At 39.0% G+C, this 25,643-nt stretch overlaps 1 protein-coding gene across 1 annotated transcript in view; it reads left to right on the forward strand.

The window, feature by feature from the left end:
• Positions 1-25,643, forward strand: part of LOC125461780 (adhesion G protein-coupled receptor A3) — a 470,817-nt gene that overhangs the window by 382,771 nt on the left and 62,403 nt on the right. Inside the window, exon 14 of the mRNA XM_048550975.2 lies at positions 690-898. Within this exon, the coding sequence (XP_048406932.1) occupies positions 690-898 (209 nt within the window). The remainder of the gene's footprint in view (positions 1-689; positions 899-25,643) is intronic.

Here is a 25,643-nt window from a genome sequence, read left to right on the forward strand (position 1 = left end):
TCTTCAATTTGTTGGAACATATGGATGTAAAAGAGAGATCAATGTCTAATAGCTGCATTATAATCTTGTGTCAATTTCTATAGTTTTCTCTCATTGCTCTAATTAGCTCACTTATTCAAACAAGTCTGTCCATTCTGAAAATGTATCCAGCTTACGCCCATCATTCAGCTGTTTCCCAATATAAAGTGTAATGTACAACATGTAATCAGGACACGAGCAGAATGCAATTTGAAAATAAATTGTGAATGGTGATTTACTGTATTTTTAAATATCCATTTGCAAAAGTAATATTGTTATGTGGGAGAATAGTAACACTTTATACACACATGATTTAATCTGCATAAAGTATAAATACAAATGTCGAGGATAATGTAAACAAGTGTCAAAAAACAAAATGTGTTCTGCAGAAATTCTGGCATGGCCTTATTTTTTATTCATTGCAATAAGTTTTAATTTCTGGATAATATATTCAAACAGTGCTTTGTAAAAGACAGGTGGAAGTTTCACGGTTTTTAAAAAATTTCATCATATTTCATAATTTGTGCTGTGACTTTAAAATTGTTACATTTAAGCTCAAAGTTATTCTAAAATCCTGTGATTCTTGCAGTCAAAACCTTGCAGATCTATATACATAGTATTCAGCCACAAACCTTTCCACTCCATTAACCTAATTCAATTTGCTTCTGCAGATGGGTGCAGCTTCGGGAATCTCACTAAACCCATTACTGTTGTTCTGAGGCACTTTGCGCTGGGTACAGATCCCACTGCAGCATATTGGGATTTTGACCTTTTGGATGGGCACGGTGGTTGGCAAGCTAAAGGGTGCCGTATAACAGGTTCTGCAAGCAATATTACCACCATTCAATGTATGCACTTCGGTAACTTTGCAGTCCTAATGGTGAGTACATGTTTGGAGCAATGAACAGAAAGTTACGCTTGATAGCGTACAATCACGTTCACTTTCGCTCATCCTCAATAAAAAGGACTATATTTTACAAACTGTCTCATGAAGTGATGTCCAAGAATAAGACAGGTGCATTTTATAGGCAGCATTAAACATAAATAATTCAACATCATTTTTTTGCAGACTGCAGTGCTTCAGTACATTGCAGACGATCATTGAACTCTGGCTTTGTAAATTTTAGTTGAAGAAATAATACAAGAAAATAATCATGTAAATTGATTTATTTGTAGGCTAAATCCTGCTGGTATACATGTTGATGTTTGGTGTTCAGTCTGTATTCCTGAGAGGCTTTCTGTTTCTTCATTTAAGTTATATTATATAGTTTATTCTCATCAGGCATGAGGAAAATGCAATGTGAAATAGAATTTTTTTCAATAACTAAAGAAGAAACAAGAGCACTCAGTCCTAATTTCCGACATCATTAGTTGCCATTTTATTGTAATATCCAAGTCTGGATTTGTTATTTGTTTACTGATGCCACTGCTTGTAATATATATTTGACTTCTTACCCACAATAAAGCCTGCATGCTGTTAAAGACAGGGTCATTAGCTACTGTAAAATGTTGCAAGATGTTTTCTAAAATGTTGCTAAAATGTCACCTAATTCATTTCAGTGTCTTTGCTTTTCCTGTAGCATACCCTTTCACTTTTGTTCTGACTCACATTTCATATTCCGAGCAACATGCAATATGGATACAAATTGAGCATCATCCCTTAGAATGGGTGTGACAAATCTGTAAAATACAGTACATGGTGAGATCATCAACTCATACTTAACATCCCTTTCTAGTGGGAGCAATTTGGGAATATTGGATTTAAAAGCGCTTTATGATTCCGAACAGAAATTTTCCAATGGATGATTTGAAGCGTTAAATCCTACCCTCACATGCCGAAATCAAATGTATTGCATTTACAAATGAATTATTTCAGCAGCATTACACCTAGATAAATAAGCTCAGTTTGTTTACACGTTGAAAGGATTGTAATTGTGTAAATGTCAAGGTATTGGTATGTATTTGTAAAAGGCAGCTGTACAGACGACTGTGGAACAGAGGATAAGTGTGTGCAGAATACTAATCTACTGTCAGATGGAGCACAGATGTTGGCCAATCATAGCATGGGTTTTTGACAGTCTATATAGTGTAATGTGATTATTATCACTCACCGAGGCATAAATCATTCCTCCTGGAAAATATTTTGAATTTCTTCTGAAGCTCTTGGACATCATCCAAAGTATGAATATTTAGATGAATGCCATTAAAGGAACTTACCTATATTTCCCCCTAGACTGAATTTTTTATTTATTTATAAAGGAGCCTTCAAAAGCTCTTCAGGGACATTATCATACTATTCCAAACATAAACTAAAATTATTAATAGGTAGTTATACAATCTGAAATTATTTGTCAGTGTTGAGTAATAAGGATTGTGTTTAAGTGAAAAATTTAAGAAGAGTGAAGTCTCTTTTGACTGCACAAACTCAGTTGTTAATTAAGACATATTAAAGAAGGGTAATATACTTGTGAAGGATTTCTACATTGACCTACTGATGAATTTTATAAGATTACATTGACATTGTGTTGTGCAAAGAAGCTTCTTTCATTACATTGACACTAGGCCAATACTTTTGTTTACTGTGAAATATTTTACTAAAATATTAGTAAGGACAAAAAGGAAATAGCTGAATGATCTGTTTGATCCCAAAATATTCTAATTAAATTTGTTAGATCTGAGAACAGATTAGAACTTTAACCTACTGTAATTCAAGAGCATTCAAAGTAGTAATATAATGAGTGCTTACATTGGCAGCTGTAGCAAAAATGGTAATGGTCTGTTGTAGGTAACTCCTGGGACTCGGAGTCACCTTATTTACAGTCCCCTTCTCAGCAAGGGACTCAGATAATGAAGAGAATGCTGGTAAGGTTAAATCAAATTGCAGCGAAATAAAGGAATTAAAGCCTGTATTATAGAACGCATATTTTATGGAGGTCTGTTGTTCTGTTACTGCATTTGAAATTGGTTGTTTGCATTGCAGTTCTGATAGGAAACCAACAGTGAATTTCCTTCCACATGTGTGGACTTATATCAATTCTTTGATAACCAGTTTGTACCTCTATTAATTACTTGGTAGCCATTAAGGCTGGATACAGAATCACAAAAGCTGATTGTTGACTTGAGAGAATAGGGTTGTGGATTCCAGCCCTATTCCAGCATTTAAGCTTACAATACAATACTGAGGCAACAGTATATATTAAGGAACTGCTGTATTGCTCAAGGTGTTGTGCTTCCGATGAGACATTTGAAACCAATGCCACAGCAGCCCCTCCTACTGATGTTTAAGGCTGTTTTCACCTTTGAAACAAGGTGACTTTCCTCAGCCTCTTGTCAATGTTCATCTTTCAACCAACGTCAATAAAAAGCTACTTAGTCAATTATCCCATTGTTGCAAATGGAACCTTGCTGACTGGCTGTGTCCACATAGTGACTGCACTTCAAAATGATTTCACCCACTGTGAGATGTTTTGGGATATCCTAAAAGCCATAAGTACAAGCTTAGTCTTTCATCATGTTTTCCTTTTTTCCAGAAAGAGGTTTAAATTTATTGAACTTTTGCAATCGACCAACAAACAATGAATACAACTACGGCCCTTTGTAGTAACAACCAAAAAAGAGCTGATCATAACTTACATTAATAATACCACTGTATTTGTGAGTTCTGTGCCCAGGAAATTGTTGAAATTTTTGTTTAGCGTAATTTGTAGTTGCAGCACTGAAGGAGAATTTCATTAACACTATGTTAGCAGCTTTACTAAATCCCCTGTTTAGGTCCTGTGGGACTTACTTGTCTAGGCTCAATTGTTATATGCTGCCTTTGTGAATGAACGTTTTGTCCCACTATGGCTATAATTGAACCATGGGTTGCTAATACCCATTTAGGCACAGCTGCTCCTGTCAATTGTTTCAGGTCGGAGTATGCAGTTTGAGAGCTTGCCTTATTGTGGATTTGTAGCTTTTTGACCTGATGGGCTGTTCTCACTGAGGCTCACACTTTATGATTTCACTGCATCCTATCGGTAGACTCAACCATCCGTCAACACACTGTGTTAATCATTAACTCAGGATCTTTGATGCTTCATGGAATCTGGTCAATAATAAGAAAAGGATGGTCCTCCTGATTACTGCCTGATGCCGTCCCTTAACTAATTAATGAGTGCTCCTCCTTGTTGAACATTACTTAAAAGAAGCACAGAGCTACTACCAAGGAATAGATCCTGGGTGGAGTACTTTAATGTACATCACCAGCAGTGGATTGGTAGCACCACTGTTGACAAAGTTTGTTCAACCCTGAAGGATTAAGGATAGTTTATTGCAATGGACTTAGGGTGAGAGCCCCAAAATGAGGGGATGACCTCCATGATCTCACTGTCACCAATATATCAGCTGTGGCTACGCCCATGCATAACAGTATTGGTAGGAATGACCAGTTTTTGCAGAGACAAAACCCTGTCTTTATGCTGAGAATATTCTTCAGTGAATTCAGAAGCAATTCAAAACTGGATACCCATTTGCCATCAGTCATAATCCATTGACATCAGCATAACAGCATTCTACCATGCAAAACCACAAGTTGGCATATTCATTGTTCTGTCAACACCATTAAGACAGGTAATCAACCTTGGTTCACTGAAGAGTATAGAATAGCTCAGCAGGAACAGTACACAATATCCCTAAAATGAGGTGAAGTGGTCAACTGTCATGGCATGTTAAAGGTGTCAACAGCACAACACATCATGTGCACCAATCAGCTGAGCTAAGTGACCAATCAATCAGATCAAAGTTGAATGGGAATCGTAGCTAGAACAGGTGGAAATGGTCAGGTTATTGAAAGTCAATCATCTCAGCCTTAGGACATTGCTGTAAAGTTCCTCAGGGTAGTGCGTTAAGACCTAAGCCATTGCATCTGATTCATCAATGACCTTTCCTCTATCATAAGGTCGGAAGTGGGAAAGTTCATGGCACTGTGTTGCATTTACAATCCCTCAGGTAATGGTGCAGCTTGCTCTTGAATGTAGCATAACCTAATCAACGACCGAGTTTAGGCTGAGCCACTACAATTAACACTATGACACAAAGGGAGCAGTGACTATCAATGGCTGAAGAAAGTCTGACCACCACTTCTGATGATCACCGTGATGTTTCCCACTACTGGACTCTGCTGACATTTGCCAGCTCTATCAGTATATATTTGCTTGAGGTAGTTCACTGCCACCTGTGTCTGTTCTTTATATTGGACCATCTAATAACTATTTGTAGAGGAAACACCACTGTAGAGTACTGGAGAAAAGGGTCTATGCCTGGACAATGAACAGGTTTATCGCATGCTAGCAATAAGTCCAGCTATACTTATTCGGGCATAATTATTCTGACCTCAGGGAGCTGTTGCAAATCCATCTACACCCTTTGAAATCTAGAGGAGGGCTCGTTGCCTGTAGCCACAGACTGTTTGTGACATCAGTAGGATGGGCATAGTGAATGTAACATTAAGATGAACCGTTATCTTACACAACAATTATCATCATTGAATACTCAACCTCCTAAGTGTCCAAACCAGAAGCTTAACTGGGTGAGCACAGAAATACGTTGATTACAAGAGCAGGTCAGAGACACATAGCTCATCTCCTGACTTCCCAAAGCCTGTTACCATTGCAAGGCACAAGTCAGGAGTTTGATCAAATACTAATCATTTGCCTGGATGAGTTTTTTTTTAACTCCTTCACGGGATGGAGGCGTTGCTGGCATGTATTGCCCATCACTAATTTCAAAGAAGGTAGTTAAGAGTCAACTGTGGGTCTGGAGTCACATGTTGGTCAGACTAGGTAAGGCTGGTAGGTTCCCTCCCTAAAGGACATTAGTGAACCAGATGGGTTTTTATGACAATAGACAATGAAGTCCAGATTTTCATTGAAGTCAAGTTCCACAATCTACCATGGGAAGATTCGAATCCCGGTCCCCATGACATCAACTGGGTGTCTGGATTAACTGTGTAGTGATCATACCATGAAGCCATTGCCTCCCCATGCAGATCCAACAATACTTGAGAAGCTTGACACCATCTAGGATGGTATACCTGATTTGGCTGCACACCCTAGATCTCTTTAAACATTCTTTCCCTGCACCATTGGGGCACTGTGTCTGAGATAACATGGTGTAGAGCTGGATGAACACAGCAGGCCAAGCAGCATCAGAGGATCAGGAAGGTCCTACTATCTCTGGGGCACTGTGTCTATTGTGTGAAGCAATTAAACATTGCACGTCAAACATTAGCCAGGATTTTTTCAATAACTTCTTCCAAAACCCACAACCTGTATCACCTAGAAAGACAAGGGCATCAGACAACAGTGAATACTACCACCTGCAAGTGCTTTTCCAAGACACACGTCATTCTAACTTGGAAATATATTGTCAATCTTCCATTATCAATTATGTAAAATCCATAACACTACTGAACAGCATGATGGGAGTACTTTCACGATGTGATTGGCAGCAATTCAATAAGGTAGCTCATCCCAATCTTCTCAAGGGAATTGGGATGGGCAATAAACTGTCGGCTTGCCAGTGATACCCTCATGCCATGGTTGGATTGAAAAGACTTGTTCTGGAGAGGATCATAGAAACATTTTGCTGCATCGACAATTCTGATTGATTCCCAAAACTGTTTAAGGATCCTGACTGTATGCTGTGCCCAATACCATTTTACTGTATTCTTCAACATGAATGACAGGGAGATAGTGGCACCTATGCAAAGAGAAGTGACAGTCCTGGTTCATCAATAGCATGACCAATCAGAGAAATCATTCCTCTCAACTACAAACGCCATCCAATCAGATACTACAGGAGACGGTTGCAAAGTGATTTAATGCAGCAACAAAACTGCACCTTCAGCATCTCTTAGGCCAATTGTTAATAGAGTGCAAACACTACCAACTTCTTCTTATCACAACTGGACTGATCCTGCTGTCACATCTGGACCCTTCCAATATTTACCACCTGAGTATTAGACTCTACTTCTCTTCAGTATCCATGAATAATAAGATACCCTCAACATTTGCATCTGTACATCAATGAAAGCAAATTCTTGAGTTCACATAAATGAGCAGACTTTTATATTTTGCATTCTGATCCAACTTGATGGCTGGATGTGTCTTCCCGTCCCCTCATCTAATACTCCTTCTCAGTGTCCCCAGTAGCCTGACTGCTGTAGAAGCCACCTGGGATTCTGATTGTCCTCATCATTTTCCAGCTTCAAAGGGGTAGCTGCTGCAGGTTTTATCTCTGAAGGGAACATCTAGGTGGCCTGGACTTGGTTGTCATGATCTACAGGCAGAGCTCGTTGAGAGGCAATTTAGAGTGACTGTGAGAGTATAGTGAATTATGAGCCATATAGTAAAATCTATTTATGTATATGCCCTATTATAAATATCTGCAGGTATATTTAAGAAGTGTCAGTTGCATATGGCATGTATGTTTGAAAGAAGATCATGAAATTACAAGGCTCACATTCCAGCTCTTAAAAATAGCTATGTGAGGAAATTTTCATGTTATTTTTCCGTTATTCATTAGTGGAATGAGGGTGTCGCTGTCTAGGCAGCATTTATTGCTCTTCCCTAATTGCCCAGAAGGCACTTCAGAGTCAACACACTGGCCATACTTCCCTACATCAGGAACATATAAGAACTGACAAGACTCCTAAGGCCACTAGGAATCATGGCGGCCCACAAGCCCATAGCCACTCTATGACAAACACTCACAAGGAGTAAAGACCCCATTCCCACAACATACAGAACCCTCGTGGTTTACAAAATACCATGCAAAGACTGCCACAAATATTACATTGGACAGACAGGAAGGAAACTAGCCATCAGAATACATGCACAGCAGTTAGCAGCAAAATGGTACAACGAACTCTTCCTAATATCAGTAAACTCAGACACTGAAGGCCATCAGTTTAACTTGGATAAGGCAACCATAGTAGCCCAAGCCAAACATTGACAAGCACGAGAATTCCAAGAGGCCTGATTTTCCACCTGTATTGCAATCAGCAAACATATAGAATTGGGCCCCATATACAAACATATACAGATTAAAACCAGAAATGTCACTACTCACCATAATGGACAAGACAGTATAAATTCCAAGCAGAGTAGAATAGCATCGTTTTATCAGAGGCTCCACTGGCAATATCACCAAGCATCGTGACAAAATGTTTGAATGAAAACAAGCCAGCTCAACGAGCAAGTCAACCATCTCATCCACAACCTGAGCTTCAGATCTTTACCAGAACTTTAGTCAACCAAGTCACTGTAGGTCTGGCGTCATACGTAGGCCAGAACAGGAAAGGATGGCGGTTTCTTTCCCTAAAGGACACTAGTGAACCAGATGAGTTTTCCAACATTCGACAATGGATTTGTGGTCATCATTAGAGTCCTAATTCTGGATATTTTTGTTGACTTCACATTTCATCATCTGCTATGGCAGGATTTGAACTTGGGTCCTCAGAATGTTATCTGGGTCTCTGGATTAAAAGTCCAGTGATAAAACTACTAGGCCATCACCTCCCAGTAATCTGCCAGGCATTATTTGTGAGTATATATCAGTCTAACTAGATTGTTCAAATACAAACACAAGCAGAAATTGACACTGGCATTTCAGCTTAACTTCATAAAGCTAAATTCCAGTTTAATTCAAGTTTGACGTAAACCGCAACAGTATAAAGGCTCTAATGATAAAGGTACTGAACAATAAAATTCAGAAAGACCAAGATACAATTTCCAGTCTTGAGTGAAATGGCTGAACTCAGCCATAGCAATAGTTGAATTGTTCCTAGAGTTGGAAGAGGAAAACTGTCTGAGGGTTCTGCTCTGAATGGATATTAATGGACTATCTCAGATGGTGCACATGCATGGACAAAATGTGGTAACATGTTCAATGCCAACAATGCCAGAACATTTGTTTACACTGCTGAGATTCCCTTGGGAACAACAGATGCCTGGTCAAACTACTACAGAGCTGCCAATACCTGTATCTCTGTGAATCAGTCGGGAAAATAGAAGAGAAAATACTATTATTTAATCAGTATTTTGCATGTCCTGAGAAACATTTCAAAATGCCGAGCATTTCAACTGAACAGGATTCTGAGTAGATTTCTCACCTCAGCAGAGTTCTGGAGAAGAGTTATATTGACGTTAAAACATTATCTTTTTCTCTCTCGACACATTCAACAGTACTACAATTTTGTAACTCTTTCCTGACACTTTTCCCTGCCTGGTTGATGTTCTGTTATTATGAAGCTTATAAAGAAACGTCTTTACTAAATGCTGCCATTCCTATTAATAAGGCTTAAGAACAATCTACATTCAACAACCCAGTCTGAGAATTAAACCCACATTTTCACAGGTGAAAAAATCTATGATGGGCTCATCCCAAACATTCAAAGCAAACAACGCATCAAGTATTTTTCAAGAAAATCAGTTTGCCCTACTTCCAATGTTAAGAGGTCATTTTTAAAAATTCATACCAGCACCTATTTCACAGCAGGATCACACACATTGCAATGAGATGTGTCCATTTTTATTCAGTTTCAGAGAGACAAAAAAACAAATAATAAGGAGCTAACTGAGGAAATTTGAAAAAGAATAATATTTTACTGAATGTGAAAAATGTGGATCAAGGCTTGTGTGGAAGGAGGCTAAACATGGAAGCCCAGAATTTGAATGGTGTGTGATATTACTGTATGAGTTCTTAATGCATTTGTATTGCATTGCAACATTTGCTGTTGGATAGGGATTCTTGATGGGACAGTCCAAATTTTCACAAATAGATCCAAGAAAGAATTCTGCAGAATTTTGCTTTTTGTTTAGAATGTTGAGAATGTGGAACTCCCTACTGCATTCAATGCTTGAGGTAAATTTAATAATAACAATGTAGTTTGATAAGTGTATGTAGGAGAAGGGATATGTTGATTTGCTGACAAAGTGAGGTGGGAGGAGGCTTATGTGGAACATAAACACAGTTACATTAAGTGTTCTGCTTCTGAGCTGTAAATGCTAAATAATTGTTATAGTTATACAGAGATCGGTTGGGCAATGGCTGCGGATAGCAGAATTTTCCAGTGTCAGTGGATGTAATGGAAAATAAAATCGAGCATGATATGAAATGGGCTGCTGTTTCTCTGACCCAACTGCTTTTCTCTATGACTGTTAGCTAATTTGATTGAAATTAATAAACTAAAATGAGTCAGTTTCTGTAAGGTGTGGGCAAATCCCGCCGTCACACTACTGTTCTGGTGGAGAAGACTAAAACCTAGTTTGCTATGTCTCCTGTCCCTTTCTAAATGCAAATAAATGCTATTCTTTTCCTCAAAAAAATGCCTCAAATGCTACTCCTTTCCTCTCAAGTACTTGCTAGAGCACATGCACTAGAGGACAGCAGCGTGGTATAAACCTCAGGGTTTTTTTTTCACAATTCATTCCCAAGTATTTTGCACCTTTTCTCATGACTTATATTAAAGTTTATGATTAACAGTTTACATGTGTAGAAGCCTAGGAGTAGAGATCAGTATTATCAGAATGGAGATTTTAGAGAATAGTAATGCTGTGCTTCCTCGAGACAGTACTTAGGAGATCTGAATAATTTTTGTTTGCAAAATTAATGTCATTTCTGTTGTCCATAGAGCTGTGGGCACGTTAAGGACACTTAACTGCATTCTGTCAGTTTTGTTGTTAAGTGAATCCTGGACAGGAAACAGCAGTGAAGTTTGTGGAAATTGCAGGGTGAGCGGTAGTCCAGAGAAATACTCCTGTTTCTTGCATTACAAAAATCTTCTTGAAAGAAATCTAACCATTTGGCCTTAAGCCATTTAATAGAAAAATAGAAGTTCGACCTTCCATTTACTGGAGAAGGTCAGACAACAAGTTATTATGGATGCTCTGCTCATTTCTCCGTTATTTGCCAGTGTGTTTTTGTAACCAGTGTTGTCTCTGAATTTGCATAATTATAGAAATTCATGAGTGAGTGAGAATGCTGGCTTTCATTTGGAGGCTTGCTGAGATTTTATTGCTTACAAGTAGGTGTAATATAGGGTCCCCACCAAACTGCTCCCTGTCATTTAGCATTTTTTCTGGATGAGAAACAGTGGAAGCATAAAACAAAAACCTTTTTCACCTTTCCCCAACCCCAGTTATCCAGCAATATAAGGATAAGCATAATCATATGTTGCAATCTTACCTTAACTGTGTATCTATAGTTGCATTCTCTGAAGCATAACGTGAAAATGCTCAAAAAGTGATAGAAACCTGAAAATATCAGATAGACAGCACAGAATGCAACCTGACATTCTGTATGACTGACACATTGCTCACGATAAAATTTAACTTTATATTTAGAGAACATTCAGAGAACTCCACAGTGCGGAAGCAGGCCATTGAGCACAATAAGTCCACACAGATCTTCTACATCCCATGTCGACCCATCCCCCTACCCTATCCGTACGTTACCTGTAGCTAACGCGCTTAACCTATGCACGCCTGGACACTTTGGACAATTTAGAATGGCAGTCTACCTAAGCTGCAATTCTTTGGACTGTGGGAGGAAACCAGAGGAAACCCATGCAGATACTGGGAGAAACTGCAAACTCCACATAGTCAGTTGCCCAAGGCTGGATATAAAAAATTTTACGTAGGTATAATTGATCTGGTTAGAGTTTGATTTGAGTTTTCATCTTAAAAATTGTGCACAGGAACATTTAGTTTCTTAGTTTCCACTTAATTCATCATAAAGCAATTTAAATGACCCTATTCAAAGGGAATTACTTGCCATTAATTTAACATTCCTCATGTTTATCATTATTACAGTAAATAGGCTGATTGGCTGAATAGAACATTTGTAGAGTCTAGACTCGTAATACTAGTTTTCAAAGTTCCTAAAACTCTGAATTGTAGTTTATTCGGTAAGCCAGTACAGTTTTCACATCACTGAAAGGATACACTATATATTGAACATATCATTTTTACATGTAAATATATTTTGGATTGTTACAGAGAGTTTCATAAGTAATGGGATTCAAATAATTATAAAATAAATGTATCTGGATAATTAAATATATTAAAATAAGCATAAAATAACTGGTAGCTTTTGAGGATTTTACTGTAACAGTACTTTCAGAGTCTCCCTTTGTAAAATTGCTGTCATTGTCCAATTTATATGATTTTGAATAACAGATAATTTGTAATCTGTGTGATTAAAATACAGTTGCCTTTGTTACCGCTGCAAAGGTAGGGGACAGTGTTGCAGCTCATGTGTCGCAATTACTGTGATGTGATGCCAAGGACACCGCAGGACTTGAGTAATGGCTTTGTACTTAGATTATTTCACGTAGCAGCCAGGTACTGCTGAAAGAAATTGCAAACTGTTGACCCAGGGGAGCACTCGTAAAGAGCCCTCAGTGCCCCACAGGCTACCTCAGTAGCTGTTTCATTATCTGAGTGAAGTGGCAAACTAAGCAGTGATGGGGGCAGCCAGGTGTGAGTGGGTGTGTCCAGGGGAAGGATAATGGAGAAGCAGCAGTGAGAGCACACAATGATGATATTGATGGACTGACATCTTGCTCAAGTCTGATGGCAAAGGAAACATGGTTAACGTACAGCAGGAGTGCTTACGCTTCTAGTTATTTCATAATTTATTTTCTTATTGATCTACTTTGTTTACCTTGGGTATTTTGTTCGTCCAGATTTCTTACCTTTATATATCCTTCATCGGCTGTTCAGAAGACAATTGGACAGCAATATTTGGCTGTGGACACCTGTAATTTTGGCACTACAAATTTCATTTTGTGTCCAAAATTGAGTCCATTCTACTCTCAAACAGTTCTGGCACCGATCAATTTAGACACCACTTTCATAAGGGTATGTTAAGGTTGTTTAGAAAGTGTCACGGAAGATTACACAGTAAGCAAATGATGACGTTAGTCTGCATTTTACATCAACAGTGCTCTGTGAATCCTTGAACTAACACCCTGTCTTAACCTTGCACAACTGACCATGTCTTGATTAGCAGGAAGAACCTGTGCTATTTAAATAGATCTTCAGCTGCTTTCAGGTTAGTTATTGTTAATTTTTGCTGTTGTAGCCAATCTAGTAGAAGTATTTGGGTATTCATACATTTTCCTCTAAGCTTAACAACTTGTATCACATGTAATGAAGGCCTGCACCATGACTCCAACCCCACCACACCCGGCAACGCATCATCCTCCGACACTTCCGCCATTTACAATCCGACCCCACCACCCAAGACATTTTTCCATCCCCACCCCTGTCTGCTTTCTGGAGAGACCACTCTCTCCGTGACTCCCTTGTTCGCTCCACACTGCCCTCCAACCCCACCACACCCGGCACCTTCCCCTGCAACCGCAGGAAATGCTACACTTGTCCCCACACCTCCTCCCTCACCCCCATCCCAGGCCCCAAGATGACATTCCACATCAAGCAGAGGTTCACCTGCACATCTGCCAATGTGGTATACTGTATCCACTGTACCCGGTGCGGCTTTCTCTACATTGGGGAAACCAAGCGGAGGCTTGGGGACCGCTTTGCAGAACACCTCCGCTCAGTTCGCAACAAACAACTGCACCTCCCAGTCGCAAACCATTTCCACTCCCCCTCCCATTCTCTAGATGACATGTCCATCATGGGCCTCCTGCACTGCCACAATGATGCCACCCGAAGGTTGCAGGAACAGCAACTCATATTCCGCCTGGGAACCCTGCAGCCTAATGGTATCAATGTGGACTTCACCAGTTTCAAAATCTCTCCTTCCCCTACTGCATCCCTAAACCAGCCCAGTTCGTCCCCTCCCCCCACTGCACCACACAACCAGCCCAGCTCTTCCCCCCCACCCACTGCATCCCAAAACCAGTCCAACCTGTCTCTGCCTCCCTAACCGGTTCTTCCTCTCACCCATCCCTTCCTCCCACCCCAAGCCGCACCCCCATCTATCTACTAACCTCATCCCACCTCCTTGACCTGTCCGTCTTCCCTGGACTGACCTATCCCCTCCCTACCTCCCCACCTATACTCTCTCCACCTATCTTCTTTACTCTCCATCTTCGGTCCGCCTCCCCCTCTCTCCCTATTTATTCCAGTTCCCTCTCCCCATCCCCCTCTCTGATGAAGGGTCTAGGCCCGAAACGTCAGCTTTTGTGCTCCTGAGATGCTGCTTGTCCTGCTGTGTTCATCCAGCCTCACATTTTATTATCCTGCACCATGACTTCATTGTTTCTGCTTCGAGCACTTACTCTCAGATATGGGTACAGTAGTTTCTATCCAATTTGGCCTGCACCGTAACTGGCCGAATAAACAAAATTAACCCAGAACAAAACAAGCTTCTTGAAGGGGAAAGATGACGGTAAAGGTCTTATGGAACTCTTCAGCAATCTTTAGGAAATAATTGTCTGAGTTCAACCTAAATTGGGAGCAATATGATAGACTTCTGTGTTTCAGCAAGATTGTGCTCAATGACACCTCCCATCTGTTTCAACTTAGCTATGGCACCAGACCAGAATGAGTTCCAAAATACCAGTTCTGTGATGGTTGTTGTGATGGTGAAGTTTTAAGCAGCGTACTTCTTCCTCAAACAGGCAAATTTAAAACTATTTGTAATCTACTGTTGGATAAGGGAGTTTATTGTGCCTCTGCATACAGAGAGAGCTGACTTTATCTCATTTTCTCTTGAGAGAAAAGCAACTGGAACAATTGCATACCTCCCATATGATATACAGTGCTATTAATTACAATCTTTGCTCACAATTTTGTGATAAAAGTCACCACAAAATCATTTCCAATCAACTTTGTCAAAGAAATTATGCAGCATTCCGTACAAAAATACAATCAGTCACTCTTATCCACTTGCTTAGTGTCTGCTGCCCCTATGTAGTGCTCTTTTAATATCTGCAATGTGGCTAATGGAGGGCTGATGAGTTTCATGTTGCAGCAACTGCAGGCATTCTTGCAGGATGCCTATAGGGGAACTGCTGGTGACCTAGTGGTCATGTCACTGGACTAGTAATCTGGAACCCCAACTAATGTTCTAGGTACGTAGTTTCAAACCTCACATTAACAGATGGTGAAATTTAAATTCAATAAAATGTAGAAGTAAAAGTCAACCAAATGGTAACTGTGCAATCATTGTTATTAATAAAAACCTATCTGTCAGGGAAGAAAATCTGCTGTCCTTACCTGGTCTGGCCTACATGTGACTCCAGACCCAGAGCAACATGTTTGACCCTGAACTTCTGTCTGAAATGGCCTACCAAGCCATTCAGTTCAAGGGCAATTAGGAATGCATGACAAATGCTGACCTTGCCAGTGATACCCACATCCCATGGATGCTTTTATTTTAAGTTGTGCAGCTCTAGTTCTAAAGCTCCTTTTTGGGCTGGATTATCTTGGCATGGGCTGAAGTAGTCAGGGGTGGCTGGCAGCAACAGGACAGTAGCAGTGGTGGGACCACAATATATCTCAAGTTCAGGGGAGATGTAAGCTGTGAGGAGGATGCAAAGAAACTGCAAAAAGATATTGACAGGTTAGGTGACAAGTGGCAGCTGAAGCATAATACGTGGGAATGTGGTGTTGTTCACTTGGGAGTAAGAATAGAAAAGCAGGAAAATTTTCAAAAGGAAATTTGTAAAATATTCATGTTTGTGGGGACTTGCTGCTCCTGCAAAACGAACACATAGTTGACATGCCAGTATACCAAGCAATTCGGAAAGAAGATGGTATATTTGTCTGTATTGCAAGGGGATACAAGAATAAAGAGGTCTCGTTAGTACTGCACGGTGCTTTGGTGAGTCCAGTGTGTAGATATATCTCTGTATCCAAGATATAGTTGCCTTGGGGACAATTCAGTGAAGGTCCATTAAATTAGTTTTTGGGACAAGTTGAGTGAGAAGAGAGGTTAGGTACATTGGTCCTGGACTCTGGGTCTTAGGGAATATGATCTACTTGAGACAGTCACGGTTGTGAAGGGGCTTGTCTGGATAGGCATTGAAAAGATGTTTCTCTTGGCTGGATTAGGCATGGTTTCAGGACAAAGAGTCTATTTAGGACTGAGAAAAGAAGAAATTTCTTCTCTCAGAAGTTTGCAAATCTTTGGAATTCCCAATTCCAGATGGTTTTCAGTACATCTTTGTTGGATATGTTTAGGTCTGAGGTAAAAAGATTTTTGGTCCTTGGGGGAGCTGAGGAACACAGGGAATAGGTGGAAAAAGGGAGTTAAGGTGTGAAATCAGACCATGATAAAACTGAATGGCACAGCAGGCCAAAGGGCCACATGGCAGTGGAGGCCAACTCTCTGGACACTTTCAAGAAGGAGATGGATAGAGCTCTTAAAGATAGTGGAATCAAGGGTTATGGGGATAAGACAGGAACAGGATACTGATTGTGGATGATCAGCCATGATCATAATTAATGGTGGTGCTGGCTTGAAGGGCCGAATGGCCTACTCCAGCACCTGTTGTCTATTGTCATGGTCTACTCCCACTTCTACTTCTTATGTCTTGTGGTGTGTGTAAAAGGCTTAACAGTTGATTGACAATTGTTCACAATTGATTTAATCTGAATGTGGGGCCAAAAGGAACAAGGATGCTCCTTCCAATCTCATATTAAAACCGTAAATCATTGTCAGTCATAATCTCCCTGATTAATAATACCCTGCTGCCATCTTTCTGTCACTCGATCAGCACACATGACCCTCCAAATTTACCCTTCTTCGGATCACTCCCTGTTTTAGTCACTTTTAAGGAATTGTCAATGTGTGACTGCCAGCAATGCAGTGAGCAGCCCTTCACGGGCTCATCTTTGATGAATTACCTAGCAATTCTGCAGCTCAACAATTCAATAGCAATGAAGCCCAATATAACAGAAGCATTAAATCTTTCTTGTTTTCGGTGGAAGTGAATGTTTACTGCACACCTGAGATTCATTCTAGGAAATAATTACGATATTGTGAAATTAGTATCTTAACTCTGTTATTCTGCTGCAGCTCTTAACAAAGTAAAATACATTGGTAATCTGTGATATAAAATATTCCTATTACAGATATAGTTTCACAATGTATATTGTTTAAAGAAACAGAAGTACTCAAGGAGTACTATCTTATTGAAATATATAGGATTCTTAGAGATTGTATCAGATATGGAAACTTTGTTTCCCCCGTTGGAGATTGTAGGATCTGGGGGTGTAATTTCAGAACAGTTAAGACAGAGATGGGAATTTCATCTTTCGGCAAGTGGTGAATCTCTGTTTTAAATCACAGAGTGCTATCGAGGCCTGATAATTAAGAATATTCAAGGGACAGACAGATTAAGTAGTAGGGGAATCAGGAGATTTAGGGAAAAGACAGGAAAGTAGAGTTGAGGATTATAATATCAGCCATCATTTTAATCAATGACAGAAGAGAGCTGATGGACCAAATGGTCTAGTTTGCTTCTACATCTTTTGGTCTTATTACCTTCTAGATTTCGTGACTGTATTTCTGAAAGTCATAAAGCTTATTTTTCAAAATAAGCTCTGACACAAGAACTGATTAGGTGGAACTCAAATCAATTTCAGTATCATAAAATATTGTAAATAATTCAATACACGGTAGAATGGAATGTCACCTTAGCCATGCCTTATTTGAAAATTTAAAAAAACTCATAGGACCGTCATCCGGTGATTTTCTTTGTCAATATTGTACACTTCTTTTCATCTTAAATTTCATAGCATAATGCCCCTTTTCCAATACAGCATGCAGTTCAGGTATCCGTACTATCAGAAAGTTGTTGGGAAACTTGAAAGTGTTCAACAAAGATTTACAAGGATGTTACCATGGTTGGACAGTTTGAGCTATAGGGAGAGGCTGAATAGGTTGGGCTATTTTCCCTGGGGTGTTGGAGGCTGAGGGATGACTTTATAGGGGTTTATAAAATCATGAGGGGCATGGATAGGCTGAATAGCCAAGGTCTTTTTTCCCAGGATAGAGGAGTCAAAAACTAGGCAGCATGTGTTTAAGGTGATAGGTGAAAGATTTAAAAGGGACCTGAGGGACAACTTATTCTTGCAGAGAATGGTGCAAGTATGGAATGAGCTGCCAGTCGAGGTGGTGGTGGCTGGTATAGTTACATTTAAAAGGCACCTGGATAGGTACACAAATAAGAAAGGTTTGGAGAGATATGGGCCAAATGCTGGCAAATGGAACTAGGTTAATTTAGGATGTCTGGTCAGCATGGATAAGTTAGACCAAACAGTCTGTTTCTGTGCTGGACATCTCCACAACTATATCTATAAAAGAATTTCAAAATTATATAATTACCAATCAACACTTGACTCTGTCCTAGAATATATATTCTCACTGCATCATCATTTATAGTAAATTTAATTGAATCAGAAGCAATCTAAGCACAAATGGAAGATTTTGTGTTCATTGTGTGTGGTATCATTATGACTGCAATATATCAATCTTGTCTTGAAATAAGGCCTTGAAATGTTGGTCACTGGTTTGCTGACAGTCACATATTGATTATTCTTTAAATGTGACTAGCAGCTAAACATTTTCCTAGACTGAATACCAAATCAGAATAATGGAACAATCTCTACATCAAAGTAGTTGTTCATTTCACTATCCATGTCACCCTTTCATAATCTACTTCTTCCTTGTATATTATAAAATGAAAGACGATTAAAGTACTGATGGTATATAATTCTACTTCTTTGTAAGCAGCCACATAATGTGGCAATTTGTTTATTTATTGACTGAGAGAAAGGTTGAAAACATCTATTCATTCTTCAAAATCCAAGATGCCTTTTAGAAAATGCTTCCATATTTAACTTTCACCATAATAGCTCAGGACCATAATTAATCAGAGCATTCTGCATGTGAAAAAATAAGTAGCCACTTTTTCACCATAACAGCTATTAATATTTCACAAACTATAGCAAACAAGACAACCACATGATTCAATTTTATAAGGATATGAATTCAATGCCCATATGTAATCAATGCTGTCAATAGCAGCCTATCACTAGAAGACGACTCTAAAGAGCTATTTTTATTTAAAAACATGTGATGCATTGTTATTAATCGAAAACAAGTTATTAAATTGTGCTACAGATAGTAAATAAATTATTCAACAAGTAGTTGATAGTGAAGTAGTAGAAATCAAAATAATAACCAATTAAACTTCAGAGGCAACATTTTCAAATGGAATAAAAGTTCTAAAATGAACACAAACAACAATTCAGTCACATAATTTAATATGCATTCCTGAGCTTCTGTCAGTCATACATAAGATAATCAGAATCCAGCTATTTTTCTTTTGTATTATAAGCAAGCCACACTTAATAATAAAGTCCCTCAGGACAGCCTTTAGCAATTGGAGCATAACAGCAATCTATTTATGGCAGTCTTGAAAATTTCAATGGAGCCAATGCCCATGGTCTTTTGGAAGAGAGAACTTTAGCATTTTACTTCCCTTTGTGTAAAAAGTACTTTGTGATTTCATTCCAGAATGACACAGTTCTAATTATAAAACTTTGCTGCTTTGTTTTGGATTCCCCTACCAAAGAAAATAGTTTCTCAGGTAGAACCCATTTCAAGTACAATCAGCAAAACTGATGTAAATCCAAAAAAAAGCTTCAAGTGTTTAAGAAATGCCTGTTTTAGTCGAGTATTTGCTCACTCCTTTACACTGTCAAATTCAAAATCTGCCATGAATTAGTGTATCAAGGGAACATGTTAAAATGTGTTTTCCAAAGCAATTAGTTTTAAAAGATAGTCAATGATATACAACCAATAGTAGTTTAATGCAGCGTGATGAAGTCAGTTGAAACTGAGATTATCACACAGAAGATAAACAAATTTAATGAACTCGCAAAGTCATTAAGCTTGAACGGAAGAGACTCGGCCCATTGAGTCCATGCAACTTCTCTTTAGAGTAAACCAATCAGAGACATTCCCCAGTGCTGGCTCACAGCCACTGACATTTAGTTCCATCCTATGTCCCTCTATATTCATACTCTGTGTCAGTGCCTCCAAATGAGGATACATTCATCTCTGAGGAACCACTGTGATGCCTGGCATTCAAAATGTCAATAGTCTGATGGGTCATGAAATATTCTTTGGAAATCTACTGACGTGGGTTGCCAACTGAGGAACTTTTTAACCTGTAATCAGCAGTTTTGGCAGAATAATTGAGATGCAAGAGTGATGAAGAGTATTATAAGGCTGCTACAAACATAAACAGAAATTGCTAGAAAATATGAGCAGGTCTGGCAGCATCTATGGAGAGTTAATGTCCCATGTCCAGTGACCCTTCTTCAGATCTGTTCTGAAGAAGGGTCGCTGGACCTGAAACCTTTACTCTAATGTCCGTCCACAGATGCTTCCAGACCTGCTGAGTTTTTCCAGCAATTTGTTTTTGTTTCTGATTTCCCGGCATCTGCAGTTCCTTCCTTTTTTATTAAACCACATGACTGCCTCTGACAGTTGAAATTTGCAATCAATGGAAAACTGCAAGGGTGCAGCAGCATCCAAATGTGTTCAGCCATTAATGCAGTTGAGAGGGATGTTTAAAACAAATAGAGCAGTGTTGGCATAAAAGAAGAAGTTACAAGTTAGTTATGAAATTTTCAGTTGTTATAATTGAGGTCAGAAAGGTGCACTGTCACCCATTCTAGGCACACTCCTCCGTGGTCCACAACAAATTTTAAATTGAACCACTTGGTAACATGGCCAATTATACAGGTCTCGTCTATATCAGGTTCAGTGCCAACAACAAGGCTGACAGGTCTTGTGAGTCAGCAATAAATAACTGGTATACTAACAAAACAAACTTCCTCAAACAATAAGTCTATATATCAACATTGCTAAGTACATTTGTGACATGCACAATGTCAGACAGAGAGGTCTAAGGAGAAACAAAAAAAATCAAAACGCCACGCTTAAAATACGTTGGTTAAATATTAGTCAAACCTGTGGGAAAAAAAGATGTCACATGTTGTCCCAAATGGTGTTCTGATTCTAAATGTATTGTGTATTCTCTGTCTCTCACACACACACACACACACACACACACACACACACACACACACACACGTTGATGGCTCTGGGAGTGTCTTCCTGGAACAGTAATAGTTGGCTGAATTCCTTTGACTTCAGAAGGTGAAGTAGATTCAAAGAAAATTGTCTACAGGAGCTCCTCCTAAGTTCTTTAGCTGACTTTTGGTGGGCTTTCAGCTCACGCACTTTGCTGAAAGAATTACAATGAAAGAGAGATAGCCATGGGCTGCTGGTCTTCAGGAAAGTCTCTTTCCCTGAGTTTAGAACTTCAACGGCCTTATTCCATTTGCAAGTTGGGCAGAATGACTTCATCTACAATCTGTAGATTGTAAGACTCCATCAGAGTTCCTTGCATGTGCAGCATCATTGCTGTTGTATACAGTGGCCCTTTCTCTGAGTAAAATATCCTTTGTTTAAAATTTAAAATATATTCATGAATTCTCACAGTATTCAAATAAAAACTGACATTTGGAGCTTTTCTCTTCATATTTCTGTTTAAATTCCAAATTTCATCCAGGTTTAAACATGGATATACAAATGTTCCACTGGAGAGCAGCTGAAGTTAATCAGTTCAGGAAACTGGCTCAAACTGGTTTTCCGGTACCTGGAGTTGAGCTCAGAGCATATGAATTTAGCCTCCTCAGTGTAACATAGTACTGATCATGACTTTGAACAGAGAGCTTTAATGTGGCTGAGTAAGAAAGTTTGGTGAAGAAGAGAGGTACTCCCTTGTTTTTCCTAAACCTTTCACCAAGTAGAAATTGATTCTTAATCTACTCTAGGAAAAAAGCTACCTATTTTGTGAGTGCCTGATAATTAGTTAAGACATCGTAATTTATTAAGGTCCATTTGATTCGTAGGATTTAAAATCTCACAGAAATTGCTGATAAGTCTTTGACTGCTAATTGACTTCACCCCAGAGTTGTAAAAATAGTAGCTAATGCAATAATTGATGTCTTGGTTTTAATCATGCAAAAGTTCCCAGTTTTCGGGCAGATTACATTAACTTGGAAAACTGTGTTTGTAACTCCTTTATTCACGATGTGAAGGAGCCAAAAAGCAGGACACCACAGGCCAATTAGCGTAACATTTGCGTTAGGAAAATGTCAGAAGCTATTATTAAGGACACCATAGCAGGGCACCTTTTACAATGAAAAAATCAAGGTAATTAGGTAGATTCAACATTGTTTTGTGAAAGGGAAATCATGTTTGACCAATTTATTGGAATTCTCTGAGGATGTAGTACACGCTGTGAACAAAGCAGCATTGTTGGATGTACTGTATTTAGATCTTCAGAAGGCATTTGATTAGTTGTCACATCAAAGGTTATTGCAAAAACTAAAAGCTTATAGTGTAATGTAGAAATATTAGCATTGTGTGAAGGTTGTTAACCAACGGTTAACAGTAAGCTTAAATGGCTCTTTTTCTGCTTGGCAAGTTGTAATGAGAACTATGCTGCAAAAATCAGTGAGCTGTGAGGGTTTTATGAACTATATAAACGACTTGGATGAAGAGACCAAGGGTATGATTGCTAAGTTTGCTGATGACACAGAGATGTGGAAATATAAGTTGTGAAGAAGGCACCAGGAGGCGACAAAGAGATTCAGAGCATTAGCAATGAGAAAATGTTTAGTGAATGGAGTATAATGTAGAAAATGTGAAATTGGTCATGTGGTAGGAAGAATTTTTAAAAAAGAAACATAGAATTATCTAGGTAGGGAGAGATGACAAAGTTCTGAGATGCAGAGAGATCCACATGGCCTAATGCTAGAATTGCAATGGGCTAATATGAAGTACAGCAAGTAATTAGGAAAGTTAATAAAATCTTGTTGCAAATTGCAGGGAGAATTGAAAACAAAAGTAAGGTGGTAATTCTTCAGCTATATAGGTCATTGGTGAGACTACATATCGAGTACTTCATCTTATTTAAGGAAGGTTATAAATGCATTTGGAAGCAGTTCAAAGAAGGTTTATTGGGTCGAGCTTTGGGAAATTTCTCTTGGAATTTGTCTCATTTGTCTTTGAGAACCTCTTCCTCAAAAAACCATGCAAGTGGAGACTTTGCTTTTAAAGCAGAGGTAGATAGATTATTGATAAACAAGGGAAGCAAAGGTTTTTGGGGGTAGGCAGAAATGTGAAGTAATCATTTCAGCCATGATCTTACTTCAGCTAAATGGCCTACTCCAGCTCCTGACTCATGTGTTTATGTGAGACACTGTATTCAGAAATGGCATTTGACAAGCAATGAGCACAGAATCTAATACATAGTTTTTTTAAAAAAGTTCGTTCATGGGATGTGAGCATTGCTGGCTTGGCCAACATTTGTCCAAATCAACAAGGTGTAGAGCTGGATGAACACAGCAGTCCAAGCGGCATCATAGGAGCAGGAAAGCTGACATTTCGGGCCTAAACCCATCTTCAGAAATTGTTATCTTGTTTGTCACCTTGTTATCTCGGATTGTCCAGCGTCTGCAGTTCCGACTATCTCTGAAACAGTTTATCCAAATTACCCTGCAGAATGAGAGAGCGAGCTGCCTTCTTGAACCACTGTAGTTCATGAGAGAGGGACACCTGTAATGCTGTGAGGCAAAGGGCTCTCTGATTTTAGCTCAGCAACACTGAAAGAATGGCAATATAATTCAAAGACAGGATGGTATGTGATTGAGAGGAGAATTTGAAGGTGATAGTGTTACAGGGATGCCTTTATCCTCCCAGGTGGTAGAGGTCATGGGTTTGGAAGGAGCTGTTGTTTGAGGCTTGGGGAGTTACTGCAATGCGACTTGTAGCTGGGGTAGTGCTGCTGCTGTGTGTCGGAGGTGAAGGGAGTGGTTGTTAGTGTTGAGTGTTGTATGGAGCTGCATCCATCTAGACGAGTGGAACATACCCAGCCCACGACTGGCTTGTGCTTTGTAGATACAGGATAGGCATCAAGACATTTTTTTTTCACTCTCCTATGCCACTTAATATATCCATTCTGATAAAATACAGATCGTTTGCACTGGCAGAATTTTTAAAAAATGAATGAATATCTTCTCACGAACTGAACTCATCAGACAGCAGATTGTTACCATTCTTTGAGAATGTATACTGCAGGCTTGCTTTGCAGAACAATTTCATTGCAAAGCCCTTTTAAATTGTTGTCTGGGCTTTGTTAGTAAGTGTATCCGCCTTGGTTGCTGGTGGTTTAAACCTCGGCCTATTTTCAAATAGTTGCTCATTTGTTTGGCTAAATTGCATCTGCTTTACATTATGTGGCAAATATTGCTGAGTCTGATTGTAACACGTTTGGGGAGCATAAGTATCCTATTGGACAAGACTGCCGTAGTGTTCTTTAACAACAAAATGAGAAGCATCAAAAGGCACCGGTTACTTTCTGATTATCAATTTGCAGTTGTTCGCTAACTTTTAATTTTCAGTCTGCTGATTGTCTGCTGTTTGTAAGCAATTCAATATATTTAATACTACCTCAGATAATCAATAGTATTTAGTTAAATGATTTACGCTCTTTAAATCAAGCACATAAACCAATCTAGTGGGACATGCACTAAAATTGTTATACAATGAGCAGACATAAAATTTTCAATTGCAACTTTTGGCATATATAGCTGCGTGTTCTGGGTGTATACTAGATGAAAATGTATACTTTTTTTAGATTTAGCTGACTTGCTGTTATTGTTTGAGCATTGAAAGACATCGATTAGTTAGAAGATTGTAGCTCCGATCCTAATTTGAAGGCATCTTTGCGCATGCACACATTTTTGCGCGCACATTAGCCCCTGTATTGCGTCTGCTCACGCATATATTGTTTACCCCAACAAACAAACAAACAGAAGATATTAGTGTCAAGGGAGATTTAGGTTTACCTCAGTGATTTTTTGTCAAGCACTGGCAGCAAGCAAATATTGGTATGGTTGAGCAATAATCAGAGAACAGATTTTACCAATTATAAGGGATTAAACAACTACAGTGTCACAACCTGTATAGAAAATGCCACAAAGTATCAGAATACAGTTTTCTTACATATTAAGCTTTGTAAGCATATAGTGTAAAATGTAGTAATGAGAATTAAACATAATTAACACAATGTGATGGGGAAAGACTGTTTATCCCAGATTAAGCGTAGTATATTGTATATTTAGGCTTGTGGACAATATCATTATTTCGAGCACTCCAGCTGCAGAAGGATGGAAATTGCACCCTTTGCAGAAGCAACAGTAACAAATGAGTCTGATTTATAAAACCGATGAAGAAGAGAACAGTGGATATTTAGGTTAATAATAATCACATTGCCCTCAAATTTTCGGTAATATGGTGGGTTAGGGTTAAGGTTGCAAAAACAAAGTTGCTGGAAAAGCTCAGCAGGTCTGGCAGCATCTATGAAGGAAAGAAAACAAATGTTTCAGGTCCAGTGACCCCTCCTCAGAAAGGCTCATTGGACCCAAAATGTTAACGCTGTTTTTTACTTTCACAGATGCTGCCAGACCTGCTGAGTTTTTCCAGCAACTTTGTTTATGTTCCTGATTTACAGCATC

This window comes from Stegostoma tigrinum, chromosome 20, assembly GCF_030684315.1.
Source record: "Stegostoma tigrinum isolate sSteTig4 chromosome 20, sSteTig4.hap1, whole genome shotgun sequence".
Taxonomy (NCBI): domain Eukaryota; kingdom Metazoa; phylum Chordata; class Chondrichthyes; order Orectolobiformes; family Stegostomatidae; genus Stegostoma; species Stegostoma tigrinum.